This window comes from Myodes glareolus, chromosome 7, assembly GCF_982192425.1.
Source record: "Myodes glareolus chromosome 7, mMyoGla1.1, whole genome shotgun sequence".
Classification (NCBI taxonomy): Eukaryota; Metazoa; Chordata; class Mammalia; order Rodentia; family Cricetidae; genus Myodes; species Myodes glareolus.
In genome coordinates this window covers 103,754,258-103,767,663 of record NC_142032.1, presented here as the reverse complement: position 1 = coordinate 103,767,663, position 13,406 = coordinate 103,754,258, and the positions used below count along the sequence as shown (strand labels likewise).

Sequence of the window (13,406 nt, the reverse complement as noted above, 5' to 3'; positions counted from 1 at the left end):
GATTTGTATTTTGAGTGTGTATGTCTTGTTTCATAACATGAAGAGGGAGGGGGGGAAACATTGTTCATAAGGTTATTCTCAGATATGGAAACTAGATTCTTTTTTAAACAAATCATTTTTATTATTTTATTGTATCTATTTTTTAAGATGTATTTATTTATTACGAATACAGTGTTCTGTCTGCATGTATGCATACAGGCTGGAAGAGGGCACCAGACCTCATTACAGATGATTGTGAGCTACCATGTGGTTGCTGGGAATTGAACTCAGGACCTCTGGAAGAACAGCCAGTGCTCTTAACCGCTGAACCATCTCTCCAGCCCTCAGGAACCAAATTCTACTGCATTCTCCTAGAACTTTTTGATTCTCTGCAGAGGGACATCCCACTTTGTAATGTGGTTGCTTTTGTGGCTTAGATGACGTGGTACACCTTCCTGGAGAAAGCTAGAAAGTCCAGAGCATATTCTCCAGGCACATTTAAAAACAAAAACAAAACAAAAGTTGCCTGTATTTTTGGCCTGTTAAAGAATCATAAAATTTTAGAATCTTGGAGCCCTGGAGTTTGTGTTCCAATTTGGAACATACCACAGCCTATCTCTTACCTCTTGTAGTTTTTAAGAGCAGTCCATGATCATATGTCCCATGAGAGGAAGCTTACTACTGCCTCTATGTAGTGAGAGAGAAAGTAATAGCCTATTTACATGGGCTCAGTCAGTCATTCAGTTAATCAGTTCCCATGCTGCTTGTAATCACTGCTCTGTAGGATTTGGAGACAGATGGCTTCAGATTCATAGTATCCTATACAGAAAAGACACTAAATTCTCACAAGATTCTCCACATCTTTATTTTGGCTTTTGTTTTTTGCTGTCTTTTTGTTTTTTTATTTTCTATACTGGAAATCAAACACATAGCTTTGCCAAGGTTTTGCCACTGATGCTATATCCCTAGATCCTTCACATCTTGTTGTTTAACTTTAAATTAAGGGTTAGTAAAATTTCCTATGAAGAACAAAATAATAGATACTTTAGGTTTAAGGATCATATGGTCTGTAACTACTACCACTGTGGCAGGAACAGGTTATCCAGCCTGGTGGTTGGTACAAGCTCATATATGATCCTACCTACTGAGAAGGTTGAAGTAGAAAGACTGAAAGTTTGAGGCAAGACTGAGTTACAAAGTGAGTTTAAGGCCAGCCTAAGCAATCTAATAAAATCCTATCTCAAAATAAGATTTAAAAAGAAGGCTGAGGATATAGCCCCAGTGGTAGAGTATATACCTTTTCCCCACATAGTATGTGGGAAACCCCAGGTAAATACACACACGCTCTGTGGTAAAACAAATTTGAAAAGTCTTATACATATCCTATCTTAGAAATTCACCATTTACACTATTATTAAAGACTTCTTTTGCCCTCCTAAAACTAAGGTCTAGAGATTTGGCATTATATATGCAAGTTTGGAGGAAAGTCAGACCTAAGACCACAACACTTTTATTTCAACAAAAGCCTGCTCCACCCTGCACCACTGCACCATGACTGTCTGTTTTTTGGGATTTTTGTTGTTGTTGTTGTTGTTGTTTTAAGATTTATTTGTTATGTATACAACATTCCTTCCATGTATGTTTGCATGCCAGAAGAGGGCAGCAGATCTCATTATAGATGGCTGTGAGTCACCATGCAGTTGCTGGGAATTGAACTCAGGACCTCTGGAAAAGCAGTCAGTGCTCCTAACCTCTGAGCCATCTCTCTAGCCCCTTCCAGATTTTCTATATAAAGGAGAAATGTGGTCCCTTGATGTTCATCAGGTTCCACAGGGTGAGTCCATGTGGTGATTTTTAGGGACACAGTCTTGCTGACCTCTGAGGAATCTTGAAGAGTAAGATTCCTCAGAGGAAGCAGTGTGACAGCCACTGCCCTGCTTCTGTCCATCTTTGTGAGATACAGACATAGCCTAGATTATGGGTCAATGTATGTCTTCCTGATTCCTAACTTTTGGGGTAGAGGTGACCCTCTCCAAGCCACAGGAAAAAAAAGAAAAGGGCAGTGCTATAAAGCAAAGTTTTAACACCCTAGAAGATGAGGGTCTTTGAGTGGTGGGGTTTTTTGTTTGTTTTGCATTTTGCGTTTGTTTGTTTGTTTGTTTGTTTTTTCAAGACAGGGTTTCTCTGTAGCTTTGGAGCCTGTCCTGGAACTAGCTCTTCAGGCTGGCCTCAAACTCAGAGATCTGCCTGCCTCTGCCTTCTGGTTGCTGGGATTAAAGGTGTGCGCCACCACCACTTGGCTGTTTTTTTTTTTTAATGGGGTTTTTAACCTTCAGACTTGTGAAGAGGGACTGTGATTGATGAAATCCATTCATGGGAGAGAAGAGAAGGAGAGAATGAAGCATTCAAGATACACATGTAAGATCAGCTTGGGCTTCATGAGACCCTGACTCAAAAACAAATGATCTAGACAGAGAAAAACAGAACTGACAACAGAAGATCTCCTGAGATGCTAAGTAAGGAACCAGAATGAGAAAATAGTGAAAAGAAATGAGTGAGTTGAGGGTATCTGTCAGGGTACCACCTGACTTTCCACACAGGCAGCTCAGAACCCCAGATTGTCTGTCAGCTGAAAGGGCCCCATAGAGACTATTTGGTTCTGAGAGCCCTGAAACCCAGAGAAATAAAATGCCCAAATCATGCTTGCAGCCGTGTTCAGCAGAACTGAGGGAGCTGCCTGGAACCACAGCTCTGTGGTAAAGCCCTGGTTCTCTTGTCAGTCCTCATCTGTGTTTCTAGCTGGATTCAACCCATTTTTGTTTGAGAGATTCTTACTGGGGACCTGCTGCCTTCAAGCAATGCTGTTCTGCCAACTAACTAGAGGTCTCTTTTATTGCCTTGGTACAGGATATACTGCAGGGACGCCATACAAGGTCCCACCGACCCAGAGTAATACTGCTCCACCCCCCTACTCCCCATCACCCAATCCCTATCAGACGGCCATGTATCCAATCAGAAGTGCCTACCCCCAGCAGAATCTGTATGCCCAGGTAGGTACACATGGAGGACCTCTTCTGCAGCTGCTTCCAGCAAGGATGGGGTGGCATGGGATGAGGAAAAGAAAAGAGACTCCATGGATTTAGCTAGCTGTCATCACTGTAGTGTCACTAAAGAATATTCCTGCAAGACTGCCTTCTTTGCCTCACTCTCAAAGGGTGAAGCACGAAGTCAGGTTAACAGAGCCTCAAACGTCAGAGGACCATTAGAAATCATCAAGCTCAACTCCTTTGTTGAACAAGTAGAGAAACTGAGACTGCAGAGGAGAAAGGCTGGTCTAAGGTCACACTGAGCTATTGGCTGTGTCAGGCTATGCTATTACTTGTGTTGATCTCCCTCTTTTAATCTCACACCTCCCTTTCTTTGATAAAATTGATGAGCCAAGTAGGAGAGAGAAAGAAAAGGGAAAAAAAAACAAAAACAGTGTCTGCTACCAGTGCCCTCTGTGACCCTAGGCAAGTGATTCTTTAGTGTTTTATTGGCCCTTTTGGATTTCTTCTGCTGGAGAATGTATGCAACTGATCGGAGGCAAGAGGGAACTGTTTGAGACTCCAGCATGACCATGGTACATCTTCTGAAGTGACAATTCTACATGAGGTGTAAGTGGTAAGGAGTTTTTAAACTTTGGAGTTTAAAAACCAGCTTTGTTGCTGGGCGGTGGTGGCACATACCTTTAATCCCAGCACTCAAGAGACAAAGGCAGTTGGACCAGCCTGATCTACAGAGCGAGTTCCAGGACAGCCAGGACTACATAGAGAAACCCTGTTTTGGGAAAAAAGCAAAAAGAAAACTAGCAATGTTGCTTGAGAGATGGTTTGGTGATTAAGAGCACTTGCTGTTCTTGCAGAGGACCTGGATTTGATTCCCAACACCTTCATGGCAGCTCATACTCATCTGTAACTCTAGTTGCAAGGTATACAATGCCCTCTTCTGGCCTCCATGCAAGTGGTACACAGACATACATGAAGGCAAAACACACATACTCACACACATTTGAAAATATATATACATATATATGTATATATATATATATAAAACAACTAATAGAAAACATTTTTTTTTAACTAGCTATGTTGCAGAGTATACTACAAAACTTGGACATGACAACATATGCCTTTAATCCCAGTATTGGGAAGAAGTTCAAGTCATTCTCAGCTACATATTGAGTTCAAGGCCAGTCTACCTGGAAAATAAAAGATAAGTAAGAAACAGGAGACTTGAATCAACTTTTCTCAAGTATGGCATAGTATCTTAGCATCTGCTTTCTAACCTCTAAGGTTGTTGTGGGAGTATCTTCCGCTGCCTCAGCCAATAGTCGCTGAAGCACGAGCCCACAGTGCAGCGGGGAGCGACTTCTGCTCCGTCAGCCAATAGCCGCTGAAATACCAGCCCACTGGGGCGTGGTATATTTCTCTTTTAAAAAGAGACACAGATCCGGATCAGGCCCTCTTGGTTCCGGCGCTTGGTCCCGGCTCCTGCTCCAGCGACTATTGGCTGAGGCAGCGGAAGATACTCCTACAACATAAGGTTAAAGTGAGACTTTCATTATTTACTATTAAAAGCAGAGAATTTCTGAGTTAGTCTCAGATGCTCTCATCTGCTTCCAGGACTCAGGAGGCCCATAAAATGTAGCACCCAGGAAGAGCCATGTGATCTGGGAAGGGAAACATCACTTCAGAACACTGTCTTCAGAGATACCTTGGGAAATGCTACCCAATAATGACAAAATGAACATAAAACAACAACAGTCACAACAGTATGTGAATGCCATTAATAATGCTTCTGCCTGTGTGGCAGTGTTCTGGCGCCCCCATGCTGAGAAACTGACTATATTCCTTATTGATAAATTAGGGACAGCTTATGGTAGTCCCTTGGAATCAAATTTATATTTTTTTTCCCCTTGGGATTTTTGAGACAGGGTTTTTCTGTAGTTTTGGAGCCTGTCCTGGAACTAGCTCTTGTAGACCAGACTGGCGTCTGACTCCCAGAGATCCACCTGTCTCTGCCTCCCAAGTTCTGGGATTAAAGACGTGTGCAACCAATACCTGGCAAATTTTGAAAACTTTTAAATGTTAAAGCCAAGGCTAAAGGGAGAAAAGCTCTTACTACCAATTCTTTATAGCCACTCTAGGGGTGCAAGCAAGAGGGCCTTATTTTTCAGATCAAGCTAAATCACAGCACTGAACAGGTTGCAGAGTGTGAGACAGAGCAGAGCCCCAGCCTACACTTGTGTCCCTAGGCCAGAGCTTCTCTTACCTGGTTGCCTAAAGCCTAGAGAAAGCAGCTCCCCACCCACCATCTCTTCATCCTTCCTACTCTCTGCAAGAACTCATATGACCTTAGCCTCTCTTCCCAGGGAGCCTACTACACACAGCCCGTGTATGCCGCCCAGCCCCATGTCATCCACCACACTACAGTCGTCCAGCCCAACAGCATTCCCTCTGCCATCTACCCAGCTCCTGTTGCTGCCCCCAGGACCAACGGTGTGGCCATGGGCATGGTGGCAGGAACCACCATGGCAATGTCAGCAGGTAAGGCCAACATCTACCTAAGAATCCTTTGCTGTCTTTCAGAATTCCTCAAATTGGAGAATAGTCATGGAATTGACTGCAGCCTAGCATGAGAAATTATGTACCAGGCTAGAGGACTTTCCAGGAAGCCAAAGAGAAGATCCTCTAAAATTTAGAAATTTGGAGTATAATTTAAAGTCTAAATTATTTGAAGGGATAAGGAAGATCACACACAGATGGGTATATTGAGCAAGGCCTTGAATAATGGGTGAATGGAGGCCAAGCAGAGAAATGAAAGTGGGAAGGGAAGTACAAGCAGAAGGGTCAAAGTGTGGTACATTCATAGGATGGAAAAGGTTTAAGGCATGTAAGAAATGGGGAGTGGGAGGTAAGAGTGGAAGGGTGGTTGGCACTGCTGGTGAGGACATGATTGTAGAAAGGCTTGAATGTTTTCAGGTGAGGGAGCTAACAGAGCTTGCAATAGGGGAGAAATAGGGTAGGGTTTGAACTGACTGTAGGCTGGATTGGGAGAGATGTTAACAGTAGGTCTCCAGTGACAACAGGGGGCCCAGGCACAATGTTAATTAGCAGGCAGGAATATAAGAACCATTCCCATAATTAATTGTAAGAGCTGAGAGAAACAGGAGTCCCTGAAGCCCTTTCTGGTAATAAGAGCTTCTCTTAAGGAGCATTGGGGATAAAGGTGGGAAGTGTAGCCTTAGAAATAATTGGCACTCCCATGTAGGGCATAAAGATCAGAGAGCCGTGACTACATTTCAGAAACCCAGGTTTTAAAAAACCAGCTAAGTTGTGATCTGAAGAAAGAGGATAGCATGGTTGCTCAGTACACAAGCAAGCTACTAGTTATTTGCTCAGTGCCAGCCTAATTAAGGTCCTGGGAAGGAAAGATCCTTAAGGAAGAATAGAGCCTTGCCCTTACATACCTAGGTGAGTATATGTAGAAGATAGAGCCAGGAAAGATCATGGTTTCTACACATGTGTATGCAATAAGAGAAGCATGCAAATAAAAGGGGGATTTCCTAAGAGTAATTCTGTCTTCCAGCATCCCAAAAGACTCCTCCTCACCCTAAGGAGTGGAAGCCTGGCAAGGTGGAGGACAGTGCTCACCAGGCAGTCCAGGGTGATGGGGGCATAGACAGGAAGAACAGCCATGTAAAAGCCTTTTCCTCCTCTTCATCCTGTACCCAGGTTATGGGTTAGAGCTTACTCAGGTTTCCTCTTCTCTTGATGCCCAGGTACCCTGCTGACCACACCTCAGCACACTGCAATTGGGGCACACCCTGTCTCCATGCCCACGTACAGGGCCCAAGGAACCCCTGCATACAGCTATGTGCCCCCGCATTGGTAAAGCCTGCAACCTGTCCAAGTGAGTAGGACCAGGGATGGGGAGAAGGGAAGGGACACATGCAGGAACTCCCTCAAAGTCTTGGCTTGAATCTGGAGCACAGGCGTTGTAGAAGCAGGCAACAGTCATCACTTGTTACCTGCTCCAGGTTCTTTAATGTCACTCTTAATATTAGCTATTACTTTACAAATGTTACAACCCTCATAGTTTTTAACTCATGGATCTTTAACTGTGTTTTTTAGATACACAGTTCAAAATCACTGAGTCAATTAGATTGAGCGGGGGCTTTAACTCTTGTCCTCTATTATTGAATTCTATGCTCTTTATGGTCTTCAGATGTCTTTAAACTAGAGACTCAGTTCTTCAAATGAAATCTTGTCTAAATCATATACCAGCTTTGATTTTAGCCAAACAGAGACCCTGACCCCAGCTGCCTCACTGTCCTCAGCAGCTCAACATAGTTTCCATGGCCAGAGAGCCTGCTGCACCCCTGGGAGGTGCTCCACTTAGTTTCCCAAGCTCGGGGAGGGGGGCCCAGAGATTTCTCAAGCAGCCTGTGGAGCATCATTCTCTCTAACAGTGTTCCTTCCTTCCCCAGATCTGGAGTCACATTGTATGCAACTATTCAAGTCTTACACCGGTGCTGGAGCAGTCCCCTAGCAGCACCACCTCTATTTGCAAGAAGAGACAACAGAAGTGCAAGGGTCACTTTATGCATCTTTAATGATTTTTATTTTTATTTTTGGTTTTTGTAAAAGCTGCTTTTTCTAATCTAGGAGCCTCCCCCTCGTGCCTCCCTCTTAGCCACTGCCCTTCTGTCTCTCTCTACCCCTCTCCCTGACCAGGCCAGTTCTCTCTGCACTTCTTTCCTTCCCTAAGCATCCTGTCCCTGCAATCCCAGTCTAGTAGCAGGCAGAGAGTGAGGTTTATTGCAATGGCTCATCTAAAGGCTGTATTTCATTTGGAGAACATAATAGATGTGACTGTCAGGTCTGGGGTAGGAACTTGGAGCTGTTGAGAAGGTCACATCTCCGTCAGCTTGTCATTCTGCTGAAGCAAGATTACTTCAAATACAAAGAAATATCTTCTAAGAACCATTGCAAAAGACCAAGAACAAGCCCACTTGGTTATATAGGAATGTTATCAGCAGCTTCATGTCCCCAGGCCCAGAACCCGGGAAAGCAGAGAATTTGGGGAAGGGTGAAGGGAGGGGAGGACACTGGGGAAGTAGTGTGGAAAAGGGGCAAGAGGGTGCTCAGCTCTGGTTTGAAAGGTCTCTGGCCATATTGCTGGCCTGGACCTTCTGATTTGCACAGTGATGTTAGCTGACCTGGCACTTCCTCCAGAGATGCTATGACCTCATACCTGCCAAACAGTTGCATGGTGGTGGGATCCCAGCATCCAGAGGATTCGGAAAGCCAGGTGCCTGCATAATCCCACCTTCAGTCCGAACCTCATGGACCCACTCGAGGAGCTTTCTCCTCAGAGAGTGGCATTTCTCTCCCTTGTCCTTCTGCCCTTCCCAGTACCAGGGTGCACATGTCTGTCTGTAGGGCTGGCATGCAGACCAAGCTCTTGGTTTTTACCTTCTGCCATTTCACGGCCAAAGTGAAGGAACCACATTCCAGGAGGGAGCTGGCGGTTCTGAAGGTCAGGATAGTGAAGGAAAACAATAGCAATAATCATTTCATACTCATGGAACTGAAGGAACCTTAGCATTCATCATCTCATCCATTCCCCTATTTGACAGATGAGGAAACTGCGGCCCAGAGAAGCGGAAGGACTTCTCTGAACCTTATAGTAGATTAGCATTAAATGCAGCCTTCCTACTTACTCGCATTTTGCCTACAAAAATTTAGCAAGGGATGGATTGGCTTGGCTTTGTAAAAATTAAGTCAGCAGTGTCCACATCTGGTGAGCTCTGGAATGACCTCTGGGCTTCTTCCTGCTATTTTCTCTCATGGACTCTAAAGGTGAGGGATTGAAGACTAGGCAGAGGCTACACAGGGCAGAAGGCAGGAACAGAAACTGCATTTGGAAAACCTATGAAGACATCTGGGATGTTTATCCTGAACCTGACTCCACCTCTAGGAAAAAAAGCAAGCGGGTTGGCTGGAAGGTGCTATGCACTTAGGATAGTAGTCCTTTATCCCAAGAAGAGAAGAATGGGAACCACCAAAAAAGGAAGACAAGGATGAGGCCAAGCAGATACAACCACATCTGGGAGAAGAGGAACCCCTGAGACAAGGAAGCCCTTCCTAGTCTCAGCCAGGAAATGGATTGGCCAGCCACCTTCCTGTGCCCAACTAGCCAAGCCAATAGCCACACTGGGTGGAATAGGAGTATCTTACTGTGTAAAATTGGATCACTGGTAACACCTGAGACTCGAACTATTTTCATTTTAAATTCATGTGAACTTGAACATCACCTTCTTCCTATTTCCCGTGTTCCCCTGAAAGAAAAAAAATGGAAGCCCTTGATCTGGAATGAACTCAGAAACAGTCTGACTGTTTCCAGGAATTCGGAGTCCATCAGCATCCATGGCAGAGAGCCAAAAGTTAGGGCTCCTACCTTCCTGGCCTTCTAGGAGCTTCAGGACCAGGAGAAAACACAGCTATTCTGGGGTACTGACAAGGTTTTTTTTTTTTTTTTAAGACAAAGTTTTCCATTGTTAGTCTGCTTTTTACAATGCCTCCTTCTACCCTCATTGGTTTTGTAGAGGTGGATGAAGGTTGCTATAGATTATGTCTTAAATGTTTGAAAAATGCCAAAATAATAATGGTGGTAATAATTATAGAATACCTTCGCATGTGTCAGGTACTTCATAGATGTTAAAGCACTTCACGACTGCACTGGCCTTGAGAGCAAGCAGCAGGGTCAGTTATTCCACCTATTTGACAAATGTGAAAACAGATTCTAGAAGGAAATGAAATGGCCAAAAGTGAACTGTATGCTGGAATCCTGGCAGGTTTCCTAGACCCAGTGGCCTTCAGATGACTTGGCAGAAGAAAAAAAATATAGAGAGAGACTTAGGAATGGCCTCTTAACATTTGTTCTTTACACACCAGTAAGTAAACACTGTGCCCCTCACAGTTCATGTGGTTTGTCCCTGAGATGAAGGCATGATGCCTGCTGTTTAATTCATAGAGAATCCAAGGCTCAAAAAAGTCACATGTGTGACTTTCTGATAAGGAAACCCCTGCTGGCTCTAGTTTCTCCAAGCCTGATCCACACATGGGCTCACGTTCTGAAGCATCTATGCTCTGTACCTCATATTAGACCTTGTCTGTGGATTCAAGATCAGAAAGACCCCAAAGTGAAAATCAAGTGTTGACATGCTGTAATATAGAGAAACCAGACCAATTAACCTTTCTCAGTAAGAGCACAAGAGCCCCAATTTAGCTGGCTTTAGTTTGACAGAGATCAACAAGCCTGGCCAAGCTTGAGGAGGGAGCCATGGCAAACAGACTGAACCCTAGAACACAGTGTGTGTGTACCGTGGGTTAGGTGAACATAGCTCTGGCAGGGTCATAGGCACCTAGCAAGGGTGCCCTAGTTATCATTTAAAGATTCTGGATGGCCCCAGTGGTCAAGATAGATGAGGCCAGAGCTGGAAAGGGCCCCTCATCACAGGACAAGGCACACTGGCATCACCACACACACCTTGTTGACACCCCTGCCTTCCCCAGTGCAAAGCTGAAGTAGAGGTGGATCTGTTCACCAGCCTTCCTTGGTGCCATTTGATCATCTTCATCGGTCCTGGGCCAGAAAGTTTGGGTCTGAGAACTGGACTACTCCCAGTGAGTGAAAGTCTGCAAGTCTCTTGCCATGCTTTCAAAACAACAAGTTCTTCCTATGAGATAAAATTCTTTTTCCTTCTTAATATTATAACAGTGACTCTGAAGTGCATACCCCTCTTCCCTGAGTATTCATCAGGGACACACACATCTATCTGTCCAGACCTCTTTTTGTACATAAAGTACTTTGATACTGATTGCCAAAACCTCTACTTTAAAGATACGGGCGGGGGTCATCATGCTCTGAAGGGATGAGAGACTTGCCTGAGGACACATAGCTCTTAAGTACAAGAGCCAAGACTAATCATCTGTTCTTCTGCTGCCTCCTGCTGGGTTTCTTGAGTGTAAGCATGCTTGAAGAAGGAAAGGACTACTGCTGCCCACAGAGGAAGCATTTATGGAGACTTGGGGGAGCTCCCATCTATCAGCTGAGCAGATTTTTGAGAATTTCTGCTTTAGGCTGAGACTTGTAATGGGCCCTGGGGGAACCTAGAGGTAGATTCAGCAGAGAAGTTGCCACAAAAGACCTAACTCAGAACACCAAATGTGACACTGCCCAGTACTGAAGATGATTGAGGACAGAACCAAGTATCTTTGAGCAAGGAGTCTTGCTTCTGAGAAGCCTGCACATGTTGGCTCTCTTGACTCCTATTCAGATCAAACAAGGGGACATGGCATAAGTGTGAACTTCTGAAACACATTTGACTGGAGTCCTCATGCTTGCTTCTCCAGTGAGAACCAGATCCTAGAAAGGCTAACTAGGCTCCATATGTCCCAGTGCTTTCTGGCCATCTAGATGGTTCCATGGTTGAGACCTAGAGGTTTCTTTGGAAGGCTTGATGCTCTGTCCTAATAGCCTTCAGAAATGAGTCATGGGGAGCATCAAAGTAGGATAAGTCTCATGGTCACCAGTTCTAGCATCCTTATTGTGCAGACATGACAGATCAAACAAGGCATTCGCTGAACCAAGCTAAGTTGCCTGCATATCAAATATCTTGCCCCTGCTATGGGCTCTGCAGTCTTCACAGCATTCTGGCTGAATCAATCATTATCCCATGTGTGACTCATATTCAGCGAGCTCTGCCTTTCCATCTTGTGTTAATCATATCACTGCAGAGTATGTGGCCTCCATACTTGTCAAACTTGGGACTCTAGAGAAGGGCAGCCAGGGTCGGAGTGGACAAAGGGGAACAACTCAATCAAGAAACTTAGCCAGGCTCTTTGGTCAGATGACAAAAGAGGCTCTTTGGTCAGCCTCTAGACAGAGTTCTGTGAACATGCCAGGCTGGCAGCAGGCTTGTCTTTTTCCTATCCCCCTATTCCCTCTTCTAGAAAAAGCACTCATGAAATTTGGTATTATGTGGTTCCACAACTCAATCTTTGACATTCCCAGAAGGCCAACTTCAACATTCCATGGCCAGATTTGCCTGGGCCAGACTTGGGTCCCATTCCCTCGGTTTCTCCAGCAGGTATTTCCTAATTTTCCTAATTTTTTCTGGCTGTTGATACCAGTCAGAAAGCCAGCCAAGAACACAGGAGTTAAAACTGGTTGCCACAGAGCCAAAGAGGGACATAACAGTACCTGCTTCACTGTGGCTGGTAGTCCTTAGGTATCCCTGGTGTGACAGTGTGTCCCTTTATCCATTCCAGCTTGAGGGACACTTTTCTTTCCCAAGAGAACAGATAAAACAGCTTCACAAATAGCAGCCCACAGGAATCAAATGAGTGAAATCTGCTTTGGGCTAAACCCTAGCATCCTCTATCCTTGACCCCAGCTCAGCCATCTTCCTCATGCATGAAAATCAAACTAAAGAGTAGGACTGGCCCAGAGACCTCAGGTCAGCCAGATCAACTGGATCTGTCTTATGAACCATGCTCCTTACAAGGTGAGGCAAGACTAGGCCTCCTGCACCTTGAAGTTGTCTTTAATCTTTGAAGGCCCAGGGCCTGTCCCCTTCCTGTCTTCAAGGCATCTGATCCCTCTTTCATATCACATGACAGAGAAGCTTGTTCTCATGGCATATAACATCCCTGTGAAGAGAGCGTTGTGTATGATTTTGTATTTTCTATTCATTTTAACCTACAGGTTGGAATCTAATTTTTAAATTTTATTGGAACTCACATTTTAAAAATGAAAACATTGAAAAATAGTTATTATAATAATAAACCTTTGACCGGTGTCTTCCAAGTAGTTTGATCAAATAATTTATAGGTGTTTTCACAGCCTGGAGTGTAAAAATTGGAAAGCCCTGTGGCCACACTTGTGTGTATGAATTGTAAATCTGGCTTTGTTGATTTGGATTCCTTTGAGTTTTGTTTTGTTTTGAAGATCAGATAGTGATCACTCTGAAAGGTTGAAGCCAAGAGTTTGTAACTATATGATATTTACTGTAAGCTGTAGAACATTCAACAACTATTAAAAAATGTTTCCAAGAAAAAAAAAATAAACCCAACATGTGGTTCTTGGGTGAAGGCCGCACAGATAGCCTTGGGCTAGTGAGCCCCTGCACTTCTCTCCCAGGCAATTCTAAGTTTTTTGGGTTTTGTTTTGTTTTGTTTCAACATGTTCTTAGTATACATCTGGAACCCCAGTGCTTTGGAGGCTGGGGTAGGAGTGCAACATGAAGGTTTTGTGTCTAAGCCTGGGAAGATGCTCAGTGGTTAGAACATTGGTTACTCTCACAGAGGGCCAGGGTT

General features: G+C 44.3%; 1 protein-coding gene across 12 annotated transcripts in view; it reads left to right on the top strand.

Moving 5' to 3' along the window:
- Fam168a (family with sequence similarity 168 member A) overlaps positions 1 to 13,153 on the top strand; it is a 108,531-nt gene extending 95,378 nt beyond the window's left edge. For all 12 annotated transcript variants that reach the window (XM_048429606.3, XM_048429594.3, XM_085692793.2 and 9 more), the window contains 4 exons: positions 2,887 to 3,029; positions 5,393 to 5,567; positions 6,803 to 6,933; positions 7,511 to 13,153. In XM_048429606.3, the coding sequence (XP_048285563.1) occupies positions 2,887 to 3,029; positions 5,393 to 5,567; positions 6,803 to 6,915 (431 nt within the window). In that variant the 3' untranslated portion in view covers positions 6,916 to 6,933; positions 7,511 to 13,153. The remainder of the gene's footprint in view (positions 1 to 2,886; positions 3,030 to 5,392; positions 5,568 to 6,802; positions 6,934 to 7,510) is intronic.
- The last annotated feature ends 253 nt before the right edge of the window (positions 13,154 to 13,406 follow it).